This window comes from Sorex fumeus, unplaced genomic scaffold (assembly GCF_029834395.1).
Source record: "Sorex fumeus unplaced genomic scaffold, SorFum_2.1 ptg000024l, whole genome shotgun sequence".
NCBI classification, from domain to species: Eukaryota; Metazoa; Chordata; class Mammalia; order Eulipotyphla; family Soricidae; genus Sorex; species Sorex fumeus.
This window is the reverse complement of record NW_026606081.1, coordinates 54,975,312-55,002,230: the sequence shown is the minus strand read 5'-3', so window position 1 is coordinate 55,002,230 and position 26,919 is coordinate 54,975,312. Positions and strand designations below refer to the sequence as shown.

At 60.2% G+C, this 26,919-nt stretch overlaps 1 protein-coding gene across 4 annotated transcripts; it reads left to right on the top strand.

Moving 5' to 3' along the window:
- Window positions 1-1,292: 1,292 nt before the first annotated feature.
- On the top strand, window positions 1,293-26,615 carry ALPK3 (alpha kinase 3). 4 transcript variants are annotated; one of them, XM_056113790.1, is made up of 14 exons: window positions 1,293-1,490; window positions 4,881-4,919; window positions 7,359-7,480; window positions 11,655-11,772; window positions 12,158-14,114; window positions 19,583-21,197; window positions 21,504-21,651; window positions 21,888-22,015; window positions 22,117-22,152; window positions 22,846-23,126; window positions 23,632-23,720; window positions 24,169-24,383; window positions 25,344-25,392; window positions 25,580-26,615. In XM_056113790.1, the coding sequence occupies exons 1-14, from the start codon at window positions 1,348-1,350 to the stop codon at window positions 25,902-25,904; spliced, it is 5,265 nt and encodes a 1,754-aa protein (XP_055969765.1). In that variant the 5' UTR covers window positions 1,293-1,347; the 3' UTR covers window positions 25,905-26,615. The 4 variants fall into 4 exon arrangements, with proteins under 4 accessions (XP_055969765.1, XP_055969764.1, XP_055969766.1 ...); XM_056113789.1 differs by having other exon boundaries at window positions 22,117-22,167; XM_056113791.1 differs by lacking the exons at window positions 22,846-23,126; window positions 23,632-23,720 and having other exon boundaries at window positions 22,117-22,167; window positions 25,580-25,717.
- Window positions 26,616-26,919: the final 304 nt, after the last annotated feature.

The window sequence follows — 26,919 nt, the reverse complement described above, 5'->3', positions numbered from 1 at the left end:
GTGGGGAGAGCGCTTGCCTTTCTCGCAGCCAACCTAGGTTCAATCTCAGCATCCCACAGGGTCCCTGAGCACCGTCAGGAGTAATCCTTGAGCACAGAGCCAGGAGTAATCCCTGAGCATTGCCGGAGATGACACCCCCCCAAATTAAAAATAGGTACATTTTTGCATTTAGGGTGAAAAAACACTATAAGGAGGGATCAGTGCTGGACTCAAACAGTCTTTAAATTTTTTTTTCTTGGCCTTTGAGCTGGAGGTTTCCAGGGCTTACTCCTGGTTCTGTGCTCAGGGGTTGCTCCTGGTGGGGCTTTGGGGACCATATTATATAGGATGCTGGGCTCAAACCTGGAGGGCTGTGTGCAGGCTAGTGCCCTACCCACTACGCTGTCTCTCTGGGCCCTGCCAACAGAAATTTATGAAGTGCCTGAGCAAAAGCACTGAGTGCTTTTCAGGCACTCAGTGCTCAAGAACTGGCTCAGCGGTCAGCTGTGAGGAAGGCTGGGGACACAGCTGCCACGAGTTGCCCGAGAGCCACCAGCACATCGGCGTCTGCGTCTCTTTCTCCTTAGCGTGCCTGCCCAGCGCAGTAGTGCCCAGGGCTGTGGGGAGCCGGAACAGCCGGGCTTGATTCTCCACAGGTAACTGAGGCCCAGGCCAATGCCACGGGCATCACGGGGCTTGGCTTGGGAGTGGCTGCCCCGTACTGCCTGGGTTCAGCCGCCCGGCTGGGGGACGGCCACCACACTGAGGTCACTGCTCAGATTTAGAAGCTGGTCAGGCAGGGCTTGGAGGCACCCCCGGAAGGGAAAGGGGGACCCAAAGGAGGAGGACTTGTAAAGTGCTCACACCCTCAGGCTCATGACCAGGGGAGCTCAGGACTCGGGACCGAGGTCACCCAGAGGGATCCAAGCAGTTCCTTGGCTACTTTTTTTTTGCTTGTTTTTGGGGGGCCACATCCAGTGGTGCTCAGGGCTGACTCCTGGTTCTGAGCTAACGGATCGCTCCTGGTGGGGCTTGGGGGACCCTGTGGGGTGTTGGGGACCGGACCCAGGCCAACAGCATGCAAGGCTAGCGCCTACCCATTGTGCTATCTCTCCAGCCCCTGCCCCCCACCAATTCCAGAAAGCCTCCAGCTCAGGGAGGAGGCAAGTGGGCTGGGCAGCTGGGAGGGGTCGCCTGTCGCCTGACCCCGGGGGCCCAGCGGGGTGGGGGTGGGGGGTGCCAGCCAGCCAGGAAGGTGGCCCCTATGGGGTGCAGTGGGGGCGGGCCGGGGAGGGACAGCAGCAGGTGACGCATTCCCGGGCTATAAATAGGGGCCTGGCGGCTGCCCGGCAGCAGGGCGGCTGCAACATGGGGTCTCGGAGAGGCCTGGGCCATGGCTGGGGTGCAGGCTTGCGCTCCGGGGCCGGGGGTGACAGCGAGGATGAAGGGCCAGTGTGGACGCCAGGGCCGGCCAGCCGGAGTTACCTGCTTAGCGTGCGACCGGAGGCCAGGTGAGGGCACCCCTAGGGGACCGGCAGGCTGGGGGTGTGGAGCTGGGCTGGGGCGGGTGTTGCTGAGAGGGGGCAGAGGGCCCTGGAGATCTAGTTGGGGGAGAGGGCACACTGGAAGCTGGAGATCTGGGGGCAGAATTGGGGGTGTCCACAGCCCTACTGGGCTGCCTGGGTGGGGGGTGGGGCAGGGGTCCTGGGGATACGATCAGGCCAGTTTAGCCCTCACTGAAGTCCCTTCCTTTGACCCTTATGGCCTTGGCATCAGGCCTCAGGCTGTGTGGGGCTCAGGAAAGGGGAGCAGGGTCTGATCTTGGGGTGCTCTGGTTTCAAAGTGGGCCAAGTCTTTTTCCTGACTTCCCCTGGCGCCCCCTCCCCATCTCAGCCTCCCCTAAGCTCTGCTCCCCGCCTGCTGCCTGGCCCAGATTCCACAGTCAGTGATAAGGAGGCCACGAGGAGCTGAAATTCCTCCCAGCTCAGTCCGGGAGCACCAACCCTCCAAGATAGGCCAGGGGGGGGGGCCGGGGCGGGGCTGGGGGGCTGCACTGAGGGGGTGCTCGACTGGGCAGGGGGAGTCGATGTGTGTTGGGGCCTTCCTGTGGGCCAGGACCTCAGCTGCTCAGGCTCTGCGAGGGCTGGTGAGGGATTGTTAGCCTCTGAAGAGCCTCAGCTGTCCCTCGGACACAGCCCACTGGCTGGCCTGCCAGTGTGGGACAGGGATGTCCAGGGAGGGCCTCACAGGTGATGCTCTCCCTCCTGGACCCAGCGTCAGGAGGTGCAGCTGCCCCAGGACACGAGGATGGAGGAACAGCGTCTGGGCACACGGACATTGCCATGGAGACAGCACTGCCCGCTCTCTTTGGGCACTGGCCTTGCCTCCCCACTCTGGAGCCTGTGTCCAGAGGCCTGGGCTGGGGCAGGCCCCGGGGTGTGGTCCCAGCGCAGAGGAGGGCCGCTTGCTGCAGAGGCGCACAGCAGCTGCCCGCTGGGAAGCGTCTAGAGAAGCCCTGTCTGAGGACACGCAGGAGAGGCCCTACTGGCCCCTCCTCACCGATGGGCTGGCTCTGTTGACCTTGGAGCCGGGAAAGTTCATGTGTAACCGGAACTGCTTTCTGCAGAAAACTCTGATGGTGTCACATGTCTGGGGCCCGAGCCGAGGGCTGGAATCAGCCTGAGTCCGAGGCTACAGGCCTGCTGTCCGGCACTCAGGCCTCTCCCTGAGCCCCCCAGGCTCCCCAGAAAAGATGAAAGGAAAATATGGGCACTCAGACTTGGCCTTGGAGGGACTGGCTGCCTGCCAGGCCACCACCCCACCCCTGCAGAGACCAGCAGAGCAGGGCAGTGGAGGCACTGCAGGATGGCCATTGAGGGGTGCAGGTGATCGTGCCAGAATGGGAACCGTGGCTCTCCCCGAGCCCAAACTCGGGCTCCTCCTCTGAGGGACAGGGTTGGGCCCATACCTGCAGCTGCTCTTGCCCTGCTCAGGGCTGACTTGGGCTGGCCAGCTGGCTGCTGACCCCACAGGACAGAGCCACACCTAGCAGATAGATGTTTGTGTCCAGAGGGGACAGCGTGAGGGGGGCTGGAGGAAGAAGTACAGGGGGAGCCTCTGTCGGGGCAGGGGGATGGGGGGAGGAGCCTTGAGGACTGTCCCTGTTAACCCAGCCCAGAGGAGCCCCGCCTCTCTCAGAAGCCCCCCAACATTTCTTGGGACTCGGTCCAGGTGGAGCATGGGCTACCTGATGGGGCTCTGGCCACCGTCTCCCCATGCATCCCTCTTCTTGCCCCTTGTCGTGGAGGGGCTCCTGGCCCAGGACCAGCTCCAGGAGGTCTCACAACCTGCATGCGTTCTCGGGGGTCACCGGGTCCCCAGGACTTCGCCCTTGTGGGGAGGGAAGTGGGTAGGGTAAGCCGGAGGCTTGAAAAGCCAGTCAGCTGGATGCAGCTTCTGGGGGACTCGCAGGAGGTCCAGGAGCTGCCCCGCCCCGCACCCCATTTCTCAAGGGCCCTGGTCTCAGTGGACTCGGAAGGTGCAGAATGAGTGTGGGACAGGCAGGCTGTCTGAGGCTTTCGTAAAAACAGCATCAGGGGCCAGAGCTATAGGACAGCAGAAGAGTTGATCTTGGAATTGACGAGACCCTCTGGGGCATCAGACTCTGTCTGTCCCTTCTCAGGACCCTCCACCCCCTTCTGTGTAATGAAGGTGCCCTTAACTAGACAGAAGGCCTACTACATGCCTGATTCTAACCCTCCAGGCCAGCCTTGGGATCCCCGAGCCCAGCACTGGACCATCAGCAAGAGCCATCAGCCTGGGCCCCGGTGGACCTAACCTGCTGCCTGCAGGATGGGGGGTTCAGTCAGAAGCTGCCTATCTCCTCTCTCCCCCCCCCCCCACCCCTTCTCCCCAGCCATGGCGAGGAAGGCCAGCAAGCTCCAGCAGGGAAGGGTGTGGCTGGCTGCAGCAGGCCTGCCAGGGTCTGAGGACCCTTTCTGTTGGGAAGGTTTGGAAGAGGCTCTCCCCTCCCTCCTCCCCCCTTCACTCCCTCTCCCACCCATCACTGGGCCCAAGTCTGGGAGTTACAGGAGCTGAGGAGAAGGGAGGCTGTCTGAGCCCTGCGCCCTGCTCCGGGGCAGTACTTGGTGGAGCGTGGGCATGGAAGGCCGGGCACCCCCGTGTGGGAGCCCCCTGGGACTGGGGCTGTGCTGGGGGCTTTGCTTCAGGGGGTCAGTTTTGGTTACAAACAGCCTGCACGAGGTCCACGGATGCAGCAGGGAGTGTGGGCACAGCCTCTCAGGGACCGTGACAGAGGTGGCCCAGGAAGGTTTGGGCAGTCAGACTGGGATTCTCACCCAGTGGGCCGGGTAGTCAAGAATCAGGAAGGGCAGCCCTTGGGGGGTCCTTGCCCTGCTGCCTGCCGTGGCCTCGCACTGGGCCCCTGAGCAGGGCTCCCCATGCCCTGCCTTCTCCTCCACCCACTCCTCCAGCCTCTCTGAGCGGACTTGAGCACATTAATGCGTCCTCTGCTAGCATCCCTGATTCTTCCCTGGCCTCTTGGAGGGCTTCCAAGAATGCAGATGCTTCTTCCCCCAAAGGCCAGGAGCGGCCCGGGGCTGGGGGCTCTGGGGTGGGGGGCGTGGCTCCTCATTGGTGTGTGCGTATGGTGGGGGGGACTGGGCTCCCCCTTCATACAGCCCTGGGGGCCTGCTTGGTACCTAACTCCTGGTCTGCTGCCCTTAACGAGCCCTTGGTTTCAGATACGCTGGTGGCCGCCCCGAGACCGAGACAGCTGGTCCCTTTAATAGAAAGGCTGCTGGGTGGCCGCGTGGAGCTCGCCTCTCCCACCTCCCCGTGGCTTTTCCTGCCTAATGGTTCCATTTGCTGTTTTCGCTTAGCTTACCAAGCAGCCGGCCGTCCCACCCGGGCCCCGGAAGGTAACGGCGTTGCGTGTCTCGGGCTGCACTTCTTGGGCCTCTGGCACTAACCAGGCTGCATGGGTGGAGGGAGGGCTGGGGGCTGGGGGGGGGGAGGGCGGCGATGTGGGCATGGGGCTCACCCACCTTGGATGCTGCATGGGCATTGGGGAGGGGCACAGGGACCCCGGAACAGGCAAGGGGTCCACAGAGCCCGCTCTGTCCCTCTGTGTCCACTATGCCCCTGCCCTGGCTCCAGAATCTTGTAGCCACGCCCCTTCCTGCTCCCGTTCCACCTTGGGCACTGTCTTTCCAATGTGCCAGCTCACTTCCTTTCCCCATGTCCACCCTCTGCAGTCTGGGCTCTGAGGTCCAGCCCGCTCCAGGATGAGTTGAAGGGGATCACCAGAGTCAGACTCCCGAGGCCACTGGCCACCATGTAGACCCCCCTCCCCTGACCTGGATGGGGGTGTAGGGAGCTGGTCTTCTGGGCCCCCAAGATTCCCTGGAGAGCACTGACCACCTCTGGATGCAGCTCTGAAGGTTTCTGGAGGTCTCACGGTCTTGGGGATCAGGAATGAGGATCCAAACTATTTTAGGAGTAGCTGGAAGGTGGCAGGAGACAAGGGAAATGACCCCTTGAAGGGCAGGGCTGGCCCCCTTGGAGCTCCTGGAGGGCCACAAGCTGAGGCTGGACTCCCCCTGGGGTGTGTAGTCAGGGAGGGTCTCATGAGCCCCCGACTGCCCAAGTAGTAGCCCTTCCTCAGGGTCCTGCTCCCTGCTGAGGTTTCCCAGCGGCCCCACGAGGCAGCTTAGCCCAGGGGCAGAGTCCAGCCAGCTTTGCTTCCCCTTCACATGAGTCAAGGAGGGAAAGCCTGAGAAACTAGGCTGCCCCCTTCTCGAAGCTGCTGGTTCCAGGCTCGCTCACTCTCCCCAGGGGGACAGTCTCAGAGCCGTGCTGAATTGGGGGCAAAAATCAGAGTCTAAATTCTTCTGGCACCTGTGGGTCAGGGTTTGTTTCCCCGCAAGTCGGCACCAGCCAGCTGCCAAGGACAGTGCTTGGGGAGCACTGGCTACTCTCCTTAAGGGCCTAGGGAGTTCGAGAGTGAGCGGGAAGGGCTCAGGAAGCCTAACTCAGAGCCAAGGCAGGTGTGTAAGTGTGTGAGGAGTTGGGGTTCCCTCTTTAGGCCGTCAGCACCCCCAGGGCCCAGGCACCTGCATTCCCTTCTCCATTCCAGACCTCTCCCGGAGCAGTCCCTTTCATCTCAGGTAGAGTGGTGGCCTCAGAAATGAGTTCCTGGGGGCTAGAGTGATAGTACAGCGAGTAGGGCGTTTACCTTGCACCCGACTGACCCGGGCTCGATTCCCAGCATCCCATATGGTCCCCTGAGCACCACCAGGAGTAATTCCTTATTGCATGAGCTAGGAGTAACCCCTGTGCAATGCCAGGTGTGACCCAAAAAGAAAAAAAAAAGAAGTGAGTTCCTATTGGGCAGAGCCACAATACAGTGGATAAGGCATTTGCCTTGCATGCAGCCGATGTGGGTTCGATCCCTGGCATCCCATAGGATCTCCCTAGAACTTCCAGAAGCGATTCCTGAGCCAGGAGTGATCCCTAAAAATTGCCGGGTGTAGCCCCCAAACAAAAAAACAAAAGCCAAAGAAAGAAATGAGAGCCTGGAACGGACTCAGCCAGAGGCAGCGGTCAGAGCAGGCAGGCACGACCTGGCCCCTGACTCTGAGGCACAGAGAAGGACAACCTCGGAGGCCTTGCCTTCCGCTCATGTCCCGTGCTTGTCCCCACCCCCCAGGTCCTTGCCGTGGGGGTGCTGCTCACGTGGGGGGCGGGGGCTGGGCACGGCTTGCACACCACGTCCGTCTGGTCTGTCACCTGGCCCTGAGGCCGCGCTTCACGCCTGAGGCCGCATTGTCTCTGCTGGCCGGCGGGAGGGTTTGGCATGGGGTTTGCTGCCCTCCTGCCCCCCGGCTGGGGTGCCCCTGGAGTCTGGGCAGCACGAGGGAACGCCGCGTCCCAGCAGTGGCCGCGGGGAGGATCTATTTGTGGTCTGGGAGGTTTGCAGTGTGGCCCAGGCTGCCAGCCACGGCGGGGTTAGCATTTGAGCATGTGGTGCCCGGTGATGGTGGGGGGAAGGGTGGGTGGAAATGGGGCGCGGTGGGGGGCATGAGGAGATTCCAGCCAGCGCTCATCTGAGCCTCTCAGAAACCCTTGTCCGCCAGGAAAGGGGACCTGGCAGCGGATGCCTCGTTTTCCTCCTACAGTGCCTACTTACATACACGGGCACTTCAGGAGGGGTCCCTGAGTCCTGGGGTGGGTTTCCCTCAGCTCTGTAGTGCTGGCGTCTCCATCACGGTGGAGGGCATAGTGAGACCCAGTTTAGGGCCCCTGCCGCGCCTGGAGCTCCGAGAAGCCACCCTGAATGCATCTCTGCCTCTTCCCAGGAGCACCTTCTGCTCCATCATCGCGCAGCTGACTGAGGAGACGCAGCCCGTGTTCCAGACCACACTGAGATCCCGGGCAGTGTCCCAGGGCAGCGATGTCAAGTTCTCCTGTGTCGTCACAGGTAATTTGGGACTGGCTGTGTGAGCTTTTCTCCCCAGCCTGGAAAATTGTTCTTGATTTTCTCAGTTCTCTCTGGTTTAATCTCCACATGTGGGGTGTGACCTCGAACCCTCCCCCCTTTTCTTAAAACCTGTCTTGGGGGGATTGAGGGATAGGAAAGCTTACAGGATGCTGGTCTTGCATGCTGTTGAGCTGGCTGAATCTCCAGCACCCCATGTGGTTCCCCGAGCCCCACCAGGAGTGATTCCTGAGTGTAGAGCCAAGAGTGAACCCTGAGCATCGCAGGGTGTGACCCAAAACAAACAAAACAAAAAGTGTGTCATAGGTAAAGCCTCTGGCCTTCAGGCAGACTTCACAGATGGTGGGTCTTAAAAAAAGGGGTTTTCTAGGCTGCAGACCCCCAGTTCCCCTGTGGAAACCGGGAGGTGGGATTGGACAGTGATTCCCATGGTAGACCCTGGGTGCCTCGCCTACCAAGTGGGGTGACCGTGAGACCGATGCCTAGACAAAGAGCACTGGTGGTGAGTTGGGCCCACAGTTGTGCCGGTTAGTGGTAGACAGGCTCTGCAGCATCTGTGCTGGGCGAGGAGGGTCAGGGGCCCCAGGACTGGGAGGAGTCCCTGGTCCAGGCCATCCGCAGAGACTCTCCTTGCCCCCCGACCTGCATCACGCTGGGAGCCTCCTCGGGTGCTGCCCCTGCCGGGCCATGCCAGCAGTTCTGGGCGCCAGGCCCAGGCCCCCTGCTTTTTACATAGATGGAGGTGTTGGTGGTGCCACGGTGGCATTCCCTGCTTCTGGGAGACTTGTCTGTCCCAGTCAGCTACTCCTTTTCTCTGGTACTGGGTGATTCTCCCTGACCCCACGGCTTCAGGATGCAGAGGTGTATGTGTCCCTTCCCTTTGTCCACCCCAACACATGTCCTGGCTTTGATTCTGAGCACTCATAGGTGCAGCCTGGAGGTCTCCCAAGCATCACCGGGTCTGAACATGGAACCACAGTGTGGCTGATCAGCCAGCACCGCCAGCAGTGGCCTTCTAGGCCACCTGAGCATGACGTGGGGTCATCCCTGTCACCTGTGACAGAGGGTTTGAGAATTGGGCCTTGAACTTAATCAGCTGGATGGCTTTGGACAGGGTCTTCATTTCAAAGGTATTGCTTTCCTCTGCCTTCAATGGAGCATTGATAACCAATCACCCATAACCCTGGCACACCATGGGCCTCAGTAAACCTTAGCAGTTGCGTTCACGGGACCCTGGTGAGGCCAACAGAAACACTAGCTCTGAAAGAGCATTGAAAGCTCTGCACACAGTCGCCTCTTTCTCCTCCATCCGAGCTGGTTCCACCTGGGAATGACTGGAAAAGGGGCCAAGTCTTGGCCGGGTCTCAGCCCTCGGTCTGCTGGCTGGGATGTACTGTCTGAGGTGTGAAGGGCAAGAGCAAAGCCAGGGCTCCCAGACCGCCAGCACTGGGCAGGTGTGCATGCGTGCACGTCCAAGTGTGCATGCCTGTGAGTGTGTGTACATGTGAGTGTGTGTGTGTGCGTGCGAGCAAATGTTCACGCCTGCCTGTGGGCACACATACAAAGCCACACACGTACACAACAAGCTGGGTTGACCTTTCCTGTGTATGTGTGTGTATGTATATGTGTTTTGGTGAGATAAAATAGTTTTATTTAGGAACCTACGAGGAGAAAGAGAGAGACCACATTCAGGAGAGAAGCTTCTCTAGAAGGGAGGGAGCAGAGCGTACCCCATGAGTAAAAAGAAGGAAATAAAGGACCGGAGCCATTATTTGAGAGGGCACTTGCCTGGCACCTGGCTGACCCTGGTTCCATCCCCCGGCAGGGTTCCTTGAGCACCACCAGGAGTGATTCCAGAGTGAAGAGCCAGGAGTAAGCCCTGAACATCACATGCTTTAGGTTGGTTGGTGTGTGGGGGCCTCAGGATGGGACAGTCTCAGCTTTCACGGGTTTTAGATTTTACAATCTGAGTTCACAGAGCGATGGGGGGAAACCTTCCCAACTAAAGGGCTTTCCCGAACCCACAGCCGCCCTACGCATCCAGGCTGCCCCCATCTTTGTGAGGACGCACGGAGCGCCCTTCCCGTCCTCCCCACCCCCTCTCCCCAGCCCTGGGGTGTGATTCATGCGGCAGTGCTCTGGCAGGGGTGAGGTCACCCCCTGGACGCTGGACACCTGTTCTGGCCGGGCCACGCACACATGATGTAACTGGGGGCTTTGCTCAGTGGAAACACAAGGCTCGCTTTACAGCTGGGGCTGCCCAGAGTTTGTTCTGGGCCGCCCAGCCCCGCCAATGTGCCCTCCCCACCTGTCCCCCCTCCGCAGCCTGTGGCCCTTCCATCAGCCCTGCCCTCGGTTGCCTCTGCCTGTACCTACTTCCCCGAGGCTCTCATGCTCCTTTTCTGTGGGAGGAATGGTGGGAGGTGGCAGAAATGGGGTGTCAGGAAGGTTTGGTTCCAGCCCCTGGGGGATAGATCCGGAAAACACACAGAGGAGAAAGGAGTCTGTTATGGGCACAGGATGAGGCCCTCAGGAGTCACTCCATCGTTTGTTCGTTTCGGTTTTGGGCCATACCCAGTGGTGCTTAGGGCTTCCTTCTGGCTCTGCACTCAGGAATCACTCCGGATGGTGCTCGGGGGTCCATGTGAGGTTCCAGGGGTGGAACATGGAAGGCAAGTGCTATTATCTCTCTGGTCCTGTGAACCCACTCCTCTGGAATTCTGTTCCCCTCGAAGGCCGTCCAGATTCTGCTGAGACCACAGGCCTGTCCTTGTCCCCAGTCAGGTGTGGACTCTGCCACATTGTCCTTCACTCACCTGATGGCAAGCACGTGACAAGGGTGTCTGGGAGGGCAGGAGGCACAGTGGTTGGCTGTGGTGCTGACCGGGCTGGGCTGGAGTTGTCGCTCAGATGCTGTCATTCACCTCTCATTCCTCTGTGAACGTCAGCTCTGCCTTTTCCACCTTGCTGCAAAGCACCCTGTCTGCTTTTCGGTCCATGTGGTGGACCACGGCTGTATCCCTTCAAAGTAAAATTTCCAGATAAATATAGGGGCTAGAGATATGTAACAGGGCTAGGGAGCTTGATATGTGGCCGACCCCAGTTGGATACTCCCACCACCACATATAACCCCCTCCAAGCACTGTCAGGAGTGATCCCTGAACACTGGTGGGTACTGCCCAAATTTTTATTTATTTATTTTTGCTTTTTGGGTTACACCCGGCAATGCTCAGGGGTTACTCCTGGCTCGTGCACTCAGGAATTGCTCCTGGTGGTGCTCGGGGACCTTATGGGATGCTGGGAATCGAACCTGTGTCAGCCATGTTGGCTGCATGCAAGGCAAACACCCTACCCACTGTTCTGTCGCTCCAGCCTCAAGGCCCAAATTTTTGAAAAAAAATTTTTTCAGCTATACATATTTTTTGAGGTCCTAATTTCCAATTTTAGCTTAAAGAGTTAGATTAGACAAGCTGGGGACAGTCAGCTTTATGCCACGGAGAGAGGGTAATATGGTAAACAACTGGATCATATGGTAAGCATATGTTTAATATGGTAAACACCAGGGTGGATGCCACAAGACGTCGCCAGAGCCTGGGCAGACAGTGTCACAGCTGTGAGCTGGTGGGTTGGTAAATGTCGACAGAAGAACAAATGGAGAGGGGTGGAATGGATAATGGATAGAGGAATGAATGATCAATCGATAGGTGGATGGAGGGAGACACATGGATGGATGAATGGAAGGACGGATGGGGTGGATTTGTTAGATGGATTGACAGGTGGAGGTACGTTTGATGGATTCATGTGTACTGGGTGGATGGTTGGATGATGAGTGAATGGGAGGGTAGGTGGGTGGGTTTGTTGGATGGGCAAATAGATGAATATCTGGGTCTGGTAGCTGATAAGCATCTGGCAGGTGGGTGGGGGTGAGCCAGCAGGCTGGAATATGAGGAGGGTCCTCGCAATGATGACGGTGGTTGTGGGGTGTTGGTGGAGGATGTTGGGGCCAGTGGGACTTTTGTTGCAGTTGAGTTACGGAAAGGAAGTTCTTCTCTCCCAGCCAAGTGCTAGGGGCCCTTCCATCATAGCAGGACGCCAGTCGTTGACAGGGTGCCACGTTCTGGAATGGTGACCCGGTCTCCTCCCGTTTCCTTCTCAGGGTACCCAGAGCCCGAGGTGACTTGGTACAAGGATGACGTGGAGCTGGACCGCTACTGTGGGCTGCCCAAGTATGAGATCACACGTCAGGGCAACTGTCATACACTGCAGCTCTACAGGTGAGGAGGGGCCCTGTCCCATCCTCTCTGCCCTGGGGATTCTGCCGCCAGTGTCTGGCCTGTCCTTGGCCAGGGTGGGGTATTTCCGACAGCCAGGGAAGAGGGCCCGGCCCACAGAGGGCCCGGCCCACAGAAACATGTTCCATGAGGTCATCTGCCAGAAATAGCTCCCGTATCATCACAGTGGCCGCCAGGACTGTGCACATCACCTGCTCTCACAGGGAGCCTGCTGGGGACCCCATGTCTTGTTGCTACCAGGAGGGCGACCTTGGCCAGCTCACTGCGTGCTCACCTCATCCCCTCCCCTGTGTAGGACAGTCCGATGCTGGGTGAGGAGCCGGGGGGCGGGGGGGACCACATGACCAGCCCCTGCCCCTCGCCCCAGGTGCCAAGAGGAAGATGCAGCCATCTACCAGGCCTCTGCCCACAACTCCAAGGGCATTGTGTCCTGCTCTGGGGTCCTGGAGGTGGGTCCCATGACTGAGTACAAGATCCACCAGCGCTGGTTTGCCAGATTGAAGCGCAAGGCCGTGGCCAAGATGCGGGACATGGAGCAGAACTGGAAGCAGGGCAAGGGGGCGGTGGATGAGGCTGACGCCCTGAGGAAGCTCAGCCCTGACCGATTCCAGCGGAAGCGCAGACTCAGTGGGGCCCAGGCGCCCGCAGCCCCCAGCAAGGAGGTGGAAGTTGCACCCCCCCAGGCCTGGCAGGCTGGGGAGGCCGAGCCTGGCCCGCAGCCAGGCCTGGGCCTGGCCCAGAGCGTGGCTCCCGGAGAGCGGACCCCCAATGGCGAGGCTGCCCCCAAGAACGGCGAGGACGCGGAGCAGAACCTGCTGGGTTACATCTGTGAGGCCATGGAACTGGGCACCCACAGGACACCCCCCAAGGGGTCTGGGGCCAAGAAGAAGAAGAAAGATGAGAGGCCTCCACCTGGAGGGCGGAGCCCCTCAACTAATGAGAACTCGGCCCCCAGTTCGGACAAGTCAGACACCCAGGGGCCCCTGGGGACGGTGGTCGCCACAGATGCAGCTCAGTCCCAGCCTAGAGGCAGGACTGCAGGTGGACAGGGCAGCCCTGTGGCAGAGAGCCGCAGGCGGTCAGCGCCGGACTCTCCAGGGCAGGCCCCGAGCCCCCCAGCCCCTGCCCCACTCTCTACCTCACCCCTATCCCCTGCCCAGGCATCTGTCCCTGCCCCTCCCCGAGCCTCTACCTCATCCCTGACCCCCACCCCAGCCCCTGCCCGGGCATCTGCCCCTGTCCAGACCCTGGCCCCTGACCCTGCCCAGGCATCTGCCCCTGTCCAGACCCCAGCCCCTCCCCGGGCACCTGCCCCTGTCCAGACCCCGGCCCCTCCCCGGGCACCTGCCCCTGTCCCAACCCCGGCCCTAACCCCTGCCCGGGCACCTGCCCCTGTCCCAACCCCGGCCCTGACCCCTGCCCGGGCACCTGGCCCTGTCCCGACCCAAGCCCCTCCCCGGGCACCTGCCCCTGTCCCGACCTCTGACCCTGCCCAGACACCTGTCCCTGTCCAGACCCCAGCCCCTCCCCGGGCACCTGCCCCTGTCCAGACCCCGACCCCTCCCAGGGCATCTGCCCCTGTCCCAACCCCAGCCCCTGACCCTTCCCGGGCAACTGCCCCTGTCCAGACCTCAGCCCTTCCCCGGGCATCTGCCCCTGTCCAGACCCTAGCCCCTGCCCGGCCACCTGCCCCTGTCCAGACCCCGGCTCCTGCCCGGCCACCTGCCCCTGTCCAGACCCCGGCTCCTGCCCGGCCACCTGCCCCTGTCCAGACCCTGGCTCCTGCCCGGCCACCTGCCCCTGTTCAGATCCCGGCTCCTTCCCGGCCACCTGCCCCTGTTCAGATCCCAGCTCCGACCCGGGCACCTGCCCCTGTCCAGACCCCGGCCCCTGCCGGGGTATCTACCTCAACCCTCTGTCCTATTCCTGCCCCAGTCCCAGTTCCTGTCTCAGTTCTCATCCCTGCCAGGGTCCCAGCCCCAAGTCCAGACGTGTATTTCTCCCTGAAGGACTTGTATGCAGAAAGCACCCAGACACCTGGGCCTCAGAGGGAAGAGGACCCCCAGTCCCGGGGGGTCCCAGGGAAGGCCCCCAGCCAGCGCACAAGTGACCCGGGGCAGCCCACACCCACCCCGGGCCCCGAGGCCCCGAAGCCCTTCAACAGGAAGAGGTTCGCCCCCCCGAAGCCCAAAGGGGATCCCAGTGCTCCTCCAGGTCAAGCTCCGGACCCCGCAGCCCCAAGCTCAGGGAAGACACAGTCATCAGCGGCTCCTGCCCCTAGCCCGACGCCCCCAGCCCGGCGCAGAGCCGGGGCTCCAGGAGAGGTGAGTGTGAAGGGGCCGGCTGCTCTGGGAAGCTGAGCTCAGCGGGCAGCTGGTGAGCTGGGAGCTATTCATAGAGGGGGCGAGGCAGGGTCCAGGCCTGGCCCTGCCTGGGAATCCACGCCAGGGGGGATGGGGCTGCAGGGAGCGGGTAGTGATTTCTGCTGGCTCCACCCAGCTGGGGTTTGGGGAGGGGGTGCCAGGCACAGTGTTCTGGGGCATCTTGACCTGTGCTTCTCAAATTCGCACAGATCTGTCTTGACCTGAGGCTTCATCTGTGTTTCTCTCTCTCTCTCTTTAATTAAAGAACTATGATTTACAAAGTCATCAATAGTTGAGTTTTAGGCATATACACACATATACATACATATATAATATTTTATTTATTATATTATTTTTAATTTAATTTTTTGTTTTTAGTTTTATTTATTTATTTATTTATTTTTTTGCTTTTTGGGTCACACCCGGCGATGCACAGGGGTTACTCCTGGCTCTGCACTCAGGAATTATCCCTGGCGGTGCTCAGGGGACCCTATATGGGATGCTGGGAATCGAACCCAGTTCGGCCGCGTGCAAGGCAAACGCCCTACCCACTGTGCTATCGCTCCAGTCCCTATTTTTAATTTTTTAAATATTTATTTTTTAAAAAATTATTTATTTATTTGTGCTATCACATAGCACAGCAGTAGGGCATTTGCCTTGCAAGCTGCCATCCCGTCCGAGCTGGGTTCGATTCCTCCACCCGTCTTGAGAGCCCGGCAGGCTACTGAGAGTATTCTGCACGCATGGCAAAGCCTGGCAAGCTCCCCATGGCATATTCGATATGCCAAACACAGTAACGAGTCTCACAATGGAGACGTTACTGGGCTCGCTTGAGCAAATCGATGAACAACAGGAGGACAGTGCTATACAGTGCTATTTATTTATTTATTTAAAATAACGTAGGAGTACTGCTATTTGTTCAGCCATTGATTAAGCTGATTGAATTGGGCAGGAACCCCACTGTACAAAATACTTTAACGTCAGTCCCACCACCAGTGTTCCCAGGTTCCCTCCCCACCCCCAACCCTTGGCCGTCCTCACCCGCCCACTGGGCAGGCACTTGACAGAGTCCCGTGGTCGCAGCTGAGATCGGGTGTTTTAAATCTCGCTTCCGTGGCTACATTCCCTCTGCACTTTCGGCTCAGTGGTGCCCCGAGAGGTGTAGGTGGGTGATGAGCGACAGTGATGAGGGACAGGAAGCAGGATGGAGGGAGAAGGAGGACCGTGGATTTGTGGGGAAAGGGGGCCAAGGCGGCGGAAGGATGATGTTTGTGGGAGACTGCGGGTGGGGAGACACCCCCAGGCACAGAGGGAGGGGCAGGGAGGTCACAGTGGGGCTGGGCGAAGGCATGGCGCGCCCCAAGGCAGAGCTCCAGGGCTTGGACCGTGTGCCTGGCTCAGGGGAGATGAAACAGTGGCTGAAGCCCCCCGCCCCCAACCCTGCTGTGCTCTCACTCCCTGGCTTCTGCCTTTTGTTCTTGGGTCGCAGCTGGCGACCAGAGAACTCAGGGCTGACTCCCTGCTCTGTTCTCGGGATCACTCCTGGCAGGACTGTGGAGACCCTGTGCGGTGCTAGGGTTGCGTCTGGCTGTCCGCATGCAAGCAAGTGCTCTCCTGGCTCTGCTGTCTCTGGCCCAGTGCATGTGCTTATGTTTTGGGGAAGGGGCATTCTTGGTCGTGTTCCAGTGTGGTGGCAGGGCTCAAACCCGGGGCTGCCTCCATGCCAGGTTTGCGTTCTGCCACCTGAATTATACCCCCAGCCCATTTTTTTATTTATTGCCTATTTTTAATTTTTTAAAAAAATGAACCACCGTGAGATACAGTTACAAGGTTGTTCATGGTTGGGTTTCAGTCATGTAATGTTCTAGCACCCGTCCCTTCCCCGGTGCACATTTCTCACCACCAATGTCCTCAGTTTCCCTCCCAGCCCCCTTCCCCAGGCTGCCTCTGTGACAGCCACCCTCCCTCTCTCTTTACTACCCTCTCTCCATACCTCCCTCTCTTTCCCTCTCTTTCTCTCCCTCTTTCTCTCTCCCTCTCTATCCCCCTTTCCCTCTCTCCCCTCTCCTTCGCTCTCTCTCCCCCCTCTCTCCCCCTCTCTTCCTCTCTTTTCCTCTCTTCCCCTCTCTCTCCCTCCTTCCTTCTCTCCCTCCCTCCCTCTCTCCCCTCTTTCTCTTTCTCTCCCTTTCTCCCTCCCTCTCTCACTTTCTCCCTCTCTCTCCTCTTCCTCTCTCTCCCTCTCTGCCTCTCTCTCCCCCTCTCTCTTTTCCTGCCTACCCCCTCTCTCTCCTTTTGCCCAGCCCATTTTTTTAAATGCATGGAAAACCGTTTTTGTGCTTTTTTTCTTTTCTTTTCTTTTCTTTTTTTTTTTTGAGATGCAGGATGCCTAACGCCTGTTAGCCCTCACACTCTGCCTCTGAGCTGCACTGTCTAAGGGAAACCCTCCAGGGTTCACACCGGCAGTGCTCCAGGACTCCTGCTGGGCCGGGCCTAGAGTTCAGGGCTCCGCCCTGTGTGTGCTCTGACACTTGAACCATCTCCCTGGCTGACCTGCAGGTTGCATGTTTATTTACGTTCCTGTTCTTAACTTTTCTACTTGGCCACTTCCTCGGTGACAGAGGCAGAGTCTCTCAAGGCTCAGTGGCTCAGCGTGTCTCTGAAGGCATTTAGTAACACCAGTGTTTTGCTCTTGTTAACTGGTGACTACCCTTATCTCGAAGTCCATTTCCACATATCAGGAGGCTGAGTACCAACATTATCAGCAGACTGACTACGTGACTCTCTGGAGGCTGAATTCCGAGGAACAGAATCGCTGGGTCAAAGTGTAGACGTTATTTTTAGCTTTGTAAGATAATGGCAGATGGTGGTGGGGTCTGTCCCCTATACTTGGGCCATAGACTGTCCGTAAATGTTTTGTTCTTTCCGACTGGGTTCTTAGTGTTTATCCCTGAGGGTGACACTGAGCCTCTAAGCAGGGGCGTGTCCCTGCCAGACTGTGTTTTGGAAAAGTCACATAGGGGTTCGAGGGGTTTAGCAAGGGCAAGAGTCATGGGGACCAGCCAGGCTTGGCAGCACTGAGAACAGCTGGTGGCAGTCTGATTGAGCGGTGGGGAGGGAGGGGGTAGGAAGGAGATAATGGGGCCGTGAGTTCCATAGGACCCCACAACTGAGCAGCTGAGGGACATGGCCAGCGCACCCACCTTTTATCCAAAAAGTTTTCACAAGGGGGCTGGAGCAATAGGACGGTGGGGAGGGCGTTTTCCTTGGACGCGGCTGGCCTGGGTGCGGTCCTTGGCATCCCATATGTACCTCGTGCCCGCCAGGAATGACCCCTGAGTGCAGAGCCAGGCATAAGCCCTGAGCACTGACAGCTGTGGCCCCCAAACAAAAAAAAAAACAACAAAAGTTTTGACCCTTTTTGTGAGAGAATCAACTTCTTCTTCCTAAATGCATAACCCCACAGGCCCATATGGCTATTTCTCAGTACCCTAATGTCAAACACAAAGTTTGGATATCTTTGCTAATGGGTGTTTCTCTTGTTATCGGTGCTGGCACAGTCCTTGTTTTTTTTTTTTTTTTGTTTTGTTTTGTTTTTGGTTTTTGGCTTTTGGGCAACACCCAGCTGTGCTCAGGGCTGGGCTCCTAGTTCTGTGCTCAGGGCAAGAGTCTCTTTACAATATTTTTTGTTTGTTTGTTTGTGTTTGGGTCACACCTGGTGGAGTTCAGGGCTAACCCCAGACTGTGCTCAGGGATCACTCCTGATGGGACACAGGGACTATGTGGGATGCTGGGGATCAGGGATTAAACCTGGGTTGTCTGCATGCAAGGCAAGCGCCCTACCCACTGGACTATCTCTCTAGCCCTCCTGGCTACATTTTTATATGATTGGCAGGTTCTGTGGTAAGAAGTTTTTGAGTGGAGTGTGTGTGTGGGGGGGAAGTGGTTTTGTAAGGTTATAATCTTATTCATGCCATGTGTATATTCAGCCCCAAGGGACAACAATGCTAAATAGATTTGGTCAGTTTCTTTGCTTTCCAAACCCATAATAAAAATTTCAGCATTCTTATAGCACAGCGGGTAGGGCGTCTGCCTTGCATGCGGCCAACATGGCCGACCCGAGTTCGATTCCTCCGCCCCTCTCGGAGAGCCCGGCAAGCTACCGAGAGTATTCGATATGCCAGACACAGTAACAACAACGTCTCCAATGGAGACGTTACTGGGCCCGCTCGAGCAAATCGACGATCAACGGGAGGGCCTTTACCTTTACCTTTACCTTTATTTTCCCCATAAGTATACCATTTCTTCAGAGTCCTATATTCAGTGAATTAAGTTCTGTTAATTTGGATAACTTGAATGTGGGTGTATGTGTGTTTGTGTGTGTGTATGTGTGTGTGTGTGTGTGTGTGTGTGTGTGTGTGTGTGTACACGCTAAGCATCAAACCAGGACTTCACACATGCAAGGGGATTTTTAGATGTGGAACCACATCCCCACCATAATGATATATATTTTAAACTCCTTTGGTTAGTGTTTTGCTTTGGGTTTCCGTGTGGTGCCTCTGCTATGCATGAATGGTTGTTGTCATTTTTCATACATCCAGAAGGAGAGGCTGGAGCCATAGCACAGCGGGAGGGTGCTTTCTTGCACATGACTGACCCTAATTCGATTCCCGGCATCCTGAACACAGCCAGGAGTGATTCCTGAGCTAGGAGTAACCCCTGAGCCTCTCCTCACCAGGTGTGGCCCCCCAAATCAAACTCCAAAAAGCAAAAGTCAAACACCAGAAGGAAACAGAGCGCCTCTGTCTGTTCCCATGTAGGCAGGCGCCTGCATCCCACATAGATCGGGGCTTGGCTGCATGGGGTCTGAAGCTTCCAGCGTCTTCTGGACCCTTCTTATCTTCTCTCCTCCTCACTCCCTTTCTTCCCAGAGCTGGGCACACCCTTACCCTTTAACCACAACTGTGGTTTCTGTGTTGCTGGGGGTCAGTGAGACCCCCACTGGCTGAGAGTCCCGCATGGTGCTTTGCAAACAGCGTGTGTTCAGAGGGGCAGATCTGCTGCTGAGGAGTCAGTCTGTTTGGATGGGGGTAGGGGGCGGCATCGCTCTGAACTCAGCTATAATGGTGGATGCGCCCCCTCCCCGTCCGCTGCCCCCCTCCCCGGACTGCTTCTGTCTGGAGTCAGCTGGCGGCTTGGAGTCCTGGGGTGAGGCGTGAGGGACAGGGTGGCCCAGGGCAGTGTCCCCCAGGGAGTGTGCAAAGGGCGGGGTGTCCTCGCCTCCAGTCTGGGATTCAGGATAGCCCTGTGGATATGGCCTTTGCCTGCCACCCTGAGGCCTGAGAAGCTGGGGGCCAGTTGCCCTGGGGAGGCTGGAGGGACAAAGTGTGGGTGGGTGGCTGACATTCTCGTATCTGTCCCTGTGTTCACAGGCCCCCAGTGCCCCAGCTACTCTGCCTCCTTCTCCATTGGCCAACTCTCGGGCAGAGCAGGATCCTGCCGGCCATGGCATGCCCACTAGTCAGGTTCCCACAGAACCTGTGGACACAGCGGCCCAGGGGGACAAGTCGATGTGCGCTGACCGTGTGGCTAGTGACCGGGGAAATGCACAGGTGGAACGGAGGCCACAGGGACAGCGGAGGACCACAGTGGATGAGGCTGCAGGAGAGAGAGGGAGGCCTGAGCCTGACCAGAACTCCCTGGAGGATGTGGTGGCCCAGGAAAGGCTGGGGACACGGGCGGAAAGGATGCAGGAAGATGGAAGTATGCAGGATGAGAGGAGGCAGAAAGGAGAGAATTTGCCCACAACTGTGGACGGTCAGCCAGAGAAGGTGTCAGTGAGTGGCCTCAGCCCACAGCCCCTAGCCCCTGGGCCACCCCCTTCAGAGGGGCCTCCTTTGGTGACTGAGTCCCCCGGGCTGACGCCTCAAGTGTCTGCTGTCGCTAGTCCTGGCTCTGACGAGGCCGAGGCCCCCGCCTCTGGGCAGCAGCGGGCAGCATGTCCGGGCCTGGCCACTGGCACATGCTCCCGACAGAGGCTGCCTGCAGATGGCCCGGAGCCACCAGGAGGGGCAACGCCGCTGGATGGCGGCGGCCTGACCCTCCCCGGGCCACTGGAGCAGTTGCCTGGGGAGCCACCGTGTGTGGGAGCGGCCGGCTGTCCCCCAGCTGTCCCCAGCCCGGGGGTGTCCAACCCCAGCAGCTGCCCACAGGAGGGGCCCCCCAGCACAGCAGCTCCTCCATTCCTGCAGGCAGCCCCCCAGCAGGGTCAGTCCCAGGACGCCCCCGCAGCTAGCAGGCACAGGGACATGCCACGTCCCCGAAGCTGTGACCCGGGGCTCATCGATTCCCTGAAGAACTACTTACTGCTTCTGCTGCAGCTGTCGGGCGCCGAGCCTGGCGTGGAGGTGGCCGGTCTGAGCCCCCGCACGTCCCGCCGTCTCCTGGAGCAGGCGGGGAGCGACCACCTGGTGCAGAGCGCGCAGATCCTGCCGCTCAGCCCCTGCACCTCCCGCCGCCTCACGGGGCTCCTGGAGCGGGAGGCGCAGGCCCTAGATGCAGCTGCTAGAGGCTCCAGCCCCGGCCTCTCTGTGCCCGCCATTGTGGTGGGCGAGGAGATCCCCGGGCAGGAGACGCCTGAGCCTGTGGATGGAGAACTGCAGGAGCCCCTCCCTGCAGAAGGCAGCAGCCCGGAGCCCCCCCAGGGACAGGCACAGGCGAGCCCAGAGGAAGCCCCCACGAGCCTCCCTGGAGCGACGCCTCAGGAACTGGCTCTGGGGGCTCGGAGGAAGCGATTCCTCCCCAAGGCCAAGGCTGCAGGGGAGGACAGGGACAGCCCCACAGTGTCACCCCGGGGGTCCAGGAAGGGCCTTGCGCCTGGCTCTCCCGGGCGGGAGAGGCGGTCCCCCACCCAGGCCCGGAGGGCCAGCCTGCTGGAGGTGCCACGGGCCGAGGAGGAGCCAGCGGAAGCGGGCATGGAGGCCGCCCCCGAGGAGGCCAAGCAGGATGGCCCTGCCAAGCCCAGCAGAGTCACAGACCCGCTGAAAGGTGAGCAGGGGGAAGAGGGAGGCCTGCCAGGAGGCTGCCAGCCCAACTGAGCCTCTGTGTAAAGTGCTCCTGGTGCCGTGGCCCGAGTGAAGGATGGAACCAGAGATGCTTCAGTTCCCTGGGGTTATGCCATGTGGCCTCAGTCGCGACCCCTCTCTGTAGCTGCTGCCAGTTCCAGGCTGGGGGCCCCAGGGTGCCTGGGGTGGACACTGGGATTTGGTCAGCTCTTACCTGCACCTTGCAGATCCCCAGGGGCCAGCGGGTTGCCCCGAGAGTCCCCATCCCCTCAGCCCGCCCTGCCCTCAGCCCCGCAGGTGATCCGGAAGATCCGGGTAGAGGCCTTCGCGGACACTTCTGGCAGTTTGAAGCTCTGGTGTCAGTTTTTCAACCTTCTCAGTGACTCGGTGCTGACCTGGACCAAGGACCAGCGCCCAGTGGGCGAGACAGGCAGGAGGTCAGACCCCGGGACCCTGCCCTGGGCCCGCTGCCCCCCAGTGCCTCTGACCTGATCTGCGGGCTCACCCTGGCAGAGACACCCCCCCCCCCACATGTCCGCCACCTGGTGGGCGAGGATGAGGCATCACGTTTCCCCCACGCCCCAGCCCATGCTGGTCTACACAGTATCCCGGAGACTCCCATGTCCCTGCAGCTGGGGGCGGGGTGTACCTCACGGGCAGGTCCCTCCCGCAGCGCAGGGGACGAGGGGCCTGCGGCCCTGGCCATTGTGCGGGCATCAGACGTGGACTGCGGCGTGTACCGCTGTGAGATCCGGAATGAGCACGGGGCCGCCTCCACCGACTTCCGCCTCAGCCCCGAGGGTGAGCCCCCCCCCCCCCCCCGAGACCTGCCCCCCTGTGCGGGCGAGGCCGGCGCAGGGCAGGAGCTGGGGCCAGCCACGGTCTCTTCCTTCTCTCCACAGTCCTGTCCGGCTTCATCTCCAGAGAAGAAGGCGAAGGTTCGGCGCCCCGGGGTAGGAGCAGAGGTTCCCATGGGGCGGTGGGGGGGAGTGAGGGGGGCTCAGCTGCTGGAAGAGAGGAAGGTCAAGGGTCCTGCTACGCAGTGGGTCCTGCAGGTGTTTTGTCTCAGTCAAACACAGGGTCTAAGAGGGGATAATCTGGGGCTGGGATGATAAAACAGCAGAGAGGGTATTTGCCTTGCATGCTGCTGACCCGGGTTCAAACCCCAGCACCCCTGAGCACTGCCAGGAGTGATTTCTGAGACCAGGAGTAACCCCTGAGCACTGCAGGGTGTGGCCTCCAAACCAAAATAAAACACGGGGGCTAAGGGGATAGTCTGGGGCCAGAATGATAGGACAGCAGGGAGGGCGTTTGTCCGGGTTTGATCCCCAGCACCCCATATGGTTCCCCCAGCACCACCATGGCTGACCCCTGAGCACAGAGCCAGGAGTCTGCCTTGCGCGTTGCTTAGTGGCCCCAAAACTGAAAAAGGAAATTGTCTGCTTGTCGGCTTCAGTGCTGATCAGGCAGGACAGAGTGTCTGCCTTCCGCCGCTTGCACTGAAGTCCCCTACGCCCCAGGCACTGGCCGGGCTGCCACTGGGTGGGGGACTCAGAGGGCGAGACAGGCACAGGGGGGCCGGCAAGCAGGGGATGGGGCGCCTGTTTCCCACCTGTGTCCTTCACCCTCAGTGGGAGAAGAGATCGAGATGACCCCCATGGTGTTTGCCAAGGGCCTGGCTGGCTCCGGCTGCTGGGGGGACAAGCTCTTCGGGCGCTTGGTGAGCGAGGAGCTCCCAGGCCGGGGCCGCGGGTGCGGGCTGCGGAAGGCGTCTCGGGCCAAGGTCATCTACGGGCTGGAGCCTGTCTTCGAGTCGGGCTGCACGTGCATCATCAAGGTGTCCAGCCTGCTGGTGTTCGGACCCAGCAGCGAGACTTCGCTCCTGGGCAGGAACTACGATGTCACCATCCAGGTACACACAGGGGCACAAGAGTCATCTCCGCCTGAGCGTCCTGGGCTGGCCCCGGGCGAGAGGCTGAGACCAGCTCCACATGCTGGGGCAGGCGCGCTTGGGGCACTGGGGCCGTGCTTCCAGGATGGCGTTGTTGGCAGTAGGACCTTCTGCCGCTGCCCTCCTGCAGTAGGGGGGTCCTGGGTGCCGTTGCTGGTCTGAGCTCCCCCTTCTGGTGGCACCGATCTCTCCACCATTCTCACCGGGAACCCCAGGTGCCAGGTGCCTGGAAGCCACTGTGGACCAAATCCAAGCCTCTGAGTTGACGAATGAGAGAGTCAGGGTGCACGGCAAGGCGGGACTTCGGGCAGGAGCTGGGGGCAGCCACTCTCCCGGCCTTGCCTGGACAGGGTGGGGGTCTCTTCCTAGGGGATGAGGCAGAAGGAGTGCCAAGGGGCGGGGGTGTGGAGGGCGCAGGGGGCATCTGTGCTGTGCTGATCTGCTTCGGGGTCCCTGTCACCCTCAGGGCTGCAAGATCCAGAACATGACCCGCGAATACTGCAAGATCTTCGCATCTGAGGCCCGCGCTGTGCCTGGCTTCGGGGAGGTGCCCGAGTGAGTGTGTTTGCTGGGTGTCGGTGGAGGATGGGTGCTGGGGTGCTTCGGATCTGTTGTCTCGACCGTCTGCAAAGGACGGGATTTTATAGCCTCTCTGGGGCACCATCTCCGTCATGGCAACACCAAGAACGAGAACCCCCGGGTGGAGCCCGGTGTCCCCGCCCGCCCCCTGCCTGCTGATGTCTCCCTGAGGCAGAGTCAGGGCGCTGGGCTCCTGGGGCAGGACTCGGCCATCCCCGCCGCCTGTGCTACCCTGAGCCCTACCTCGGCCTTCCCAGGCTGTCGGCGGCCGGGTACCCAGCCCAGTCTGCTGGGATCTTCTCTAGAATGTTCCTTTTCATTACCCGTGTGCCCACCATGACACTCTCCTGGCTGGGCCTCCGTGCCCCACTGAGCTCAGAGCAGGCAGGACTGGGCACTGATGGGGGGGGGCTGCCCCGTGTAGGGTCATCCCACTGTACCTCATCTACCGGCCGGCCAACCACATCCCCTACGCCACGCTGGAGGAGGACCTGGGCCAGCCCCTGGAGGTCCACTGCTCTCGGGAGTGGGGCGGCAGCGATGCTCCCGGCGCCTCCGAGACCTCACACAAGTGCCAGACCTTCCAGCACTGGCTGCTGCAGTGGACCAACGGCAGCTTCTTGGTCACGGACCTGGCGGGTAGGTGGGGTGAGGGTCTGGGGCTGTGGGTGTGTGGGTGCATGTGTGCAGGTGTGTGCGGGTGTGTGTATGCAGGTATGAGTATGTGTGTGGGTATGTGTGCGTGTGCGGGTGTGAGTGTATGTGCAGGTGTGTGAGCGTGTGTGTGTGGGTTTGTGCAGGTGTGAGTGTGTGGGTGTATGCAGGTGTGAGTGTGCGTGCAGGTGTGTGTACGAGTGTGTAAATGCAGGTGTGCAGGTGTGTGTGTGAAGGTGTGATTGTGTGTACGGGTGTGTATTCAGGTGAGAGTGTGTGTGCGGGTGTGTAAGAGTGTGCGGGTGTGTGAGTGTGTACGAGGGTGTGTGTGTGTGTGCATGTGTGTGCAGGTGTGAGTGCGTGTTTGCGGGTGTGAGTGTGTGTGTGCGGGTGTGTGATATGTGTGTGCACAGGTGTGAGTGCTCGTGGCCCAGAGCTGAGCACCGGGCTCCTCCTCTGCCCGTAAGTGGACTGGGCAGGGCCCCTGTGGCCTCATCTGAAGCTCAGCTGCCCTGCCGGGACAGTCTGGACAGGGCCCCTCCCCACAGGAGGACATGGGTCTCAGAGAGCATCACACAGGGCCAGCAAGTGTGCCCGATGGTGTGGGTCCGGGGGTTGGGTCACTCATACGGGTGCTGAGTCCCTGGGTGCTTTGTGAACCTGAGACCCCATCAGCACTCCGCCTCCTCGGGGGTTTTGGTGTCTGCACCCACCTTCAGCCCCTGTTCCCTGGCTGACCTCCTGCTCAGAGGAAGTTGTGGGCAAGCGGACTGGGGCAGGGGCAGGATGGAGTCGGTGTCGTGTGCACACTGGGGGGCCCCAGGGATCCCTGCATGAGTCCGGGGGGCCTCTGACCTGGGGGCCTTCCTGCTTCACCAGGGGAGGGGCAGAGACGTGTGGGGTACCCGCCCCACTGCCCTCAGTGCCCACCGTATCTCTCCTCAGGGGTCGGCTGGAAAATGACGGACGTGCAGATCGCCACCAAGCAGGGGGGGTGAGTGTCCCGGGAGGTCTCTCGGGGCCAGACCCCCTCCTGGGCCCGTCTCAGGGGGATTGCCCACCCCCCAGGATCCCTGGGCCCCATGAAAGTGTCAGACTGGGAAGAGCTGACCTAGTGTGCATGGCTGCTGGGGACAGGTCAGAGTGGGGACAGCGCCCGGCTGAGCTCCCGTTTGCCACAGGTACCAGGGCCTGAAGGAGAGCTGTGCCCCAGCGCTGCTTGACCAGTTTGCTGCCTCCCACAGATGCAACGCCTTCTGCGCCATGCTGGGGCTGACGGCCCTCAAGGGTCCCGAGCCGGCCCATCCTCAGGGCAAGGCCAAGGGCTCCAAGAGCCCATCTTCGGGCAGAAAGGGCCCCCAGCTGAGCCCCCAGCACCAGCGGAGAGGCCTGGCCAGTCCCCAGGGCACGCGGAGGGCCGTCCCCAGCTCCAAGGCCAGTGGTGCACAGTCCCCGGGTCAGGTTCCGCCCCGAGACGGGGCCCCCAAGGCTCAAGGCTTGCGGTAGCTCTGAGGAGGGCCTCTGCCCAACTGCACCCCAGTGAGGAGCAGCCTGCCCTCACCTGTTCTTCAGCCAGGGACTCAGGGCCCCCCTCACCCCGACTCTGGCCTCTCCTGGCGTGGGGGCACCCCCTCCCCCCTTGAAGTTTACACTGGCCATTGCCGGACGCCCTGGGCCTCTGCCCACACAGGCTGTGCCCCGGGCTGCCTCGACTCACTGCACCTCACTCACCCGGCCCTTCTGTGCCTGGGACTCCCGTCCATCTCCTTCTCCCCACCCAGCACACACTCACCTGCTGCCCCTCCCCCCACACACCCCAGCCTGACTCTTGCCCACACACCCTGCTCAATGAGGGCTGGACCCCGCCTCCCTCTCACTGCCCACATGAGGGCGGCCACACCGGGCTGTGGACTTGGTGGGGGCTGGTGCCCTGGCCCGAAGGGGTGGGGTGCAGCCAGGCCCGGCCCCCCGCCCCAACCACAGACTCTGCATGGGGAAGTGTGTGTGTCCCAGTTCTGGGGTGGATGCCACCCACCCGTGGGTGCAGGGACAGTCCCTGCATCTGGCGGTTGGAGCCTGCCCTCTGCCCTCTGCCCTCTGCCCTCTGCCCTCCTGACTTTGCTTTTCAGCTTCAGCCCCAGGTCTTTCCTGAGCACCCTCCTGGAATGGGGGTCTGGAGCCGCCCCCCCACAGAATGCAATAAAGGCATCAACTTTGCCCCTCTCTCCTTCCTGTGCAGTGCTTGGGGGTGGGCAGAGGTGCAGGCCCCTCCCTGGCTGTGCCAGGGGCCACAGATTGGGGGAGCAGGAGACGGCGGTAGAGTCCCAGCCAGGCGGCCACAGCTCTGGTCTCATTTATTTATTTATTTATTCATTTTTTGTTTTTTTGGCCATACCTAGCAGTACTCAGGGCTGACTACTGGCTCTGTGCTTAGGGCTCACTCCTGAGAGTGCTCAGGGAATCCCATGGGGTACTGGGCATCAAGCCTGGGTTAGCCATGTGCAATACAGGCACCCTGCCC

What these genes read in the sequence shown, in the direction of transcription:
- ALPK3 (XM_056113789.1), top strand. Translation starts at nt 1,348, where the DNA reads ATGGGGTCTCGGAGAGGCCTGGGCCATGGCTGGGGTGCAGGCTTGCGC. An exon ending in AGCGTGCGACCGGAGGCCAG is followed by an intron (nt 1,491 to 4,880) that starts GTGAGGGCACCC and finishes GTTTTCGCTTAG; the next exon opens with CTTACCAAGCAGCCGGCCGT. An exon ending in AGTCACAGACCCGCTGAAAG is followed by an intron (nt 21,198 to 21,503) that starts GTGAGCAGGGGG and finishes CCCTGCCCTCAG; the next exon opens with CCCCGCAGGTGATCCGGAAG.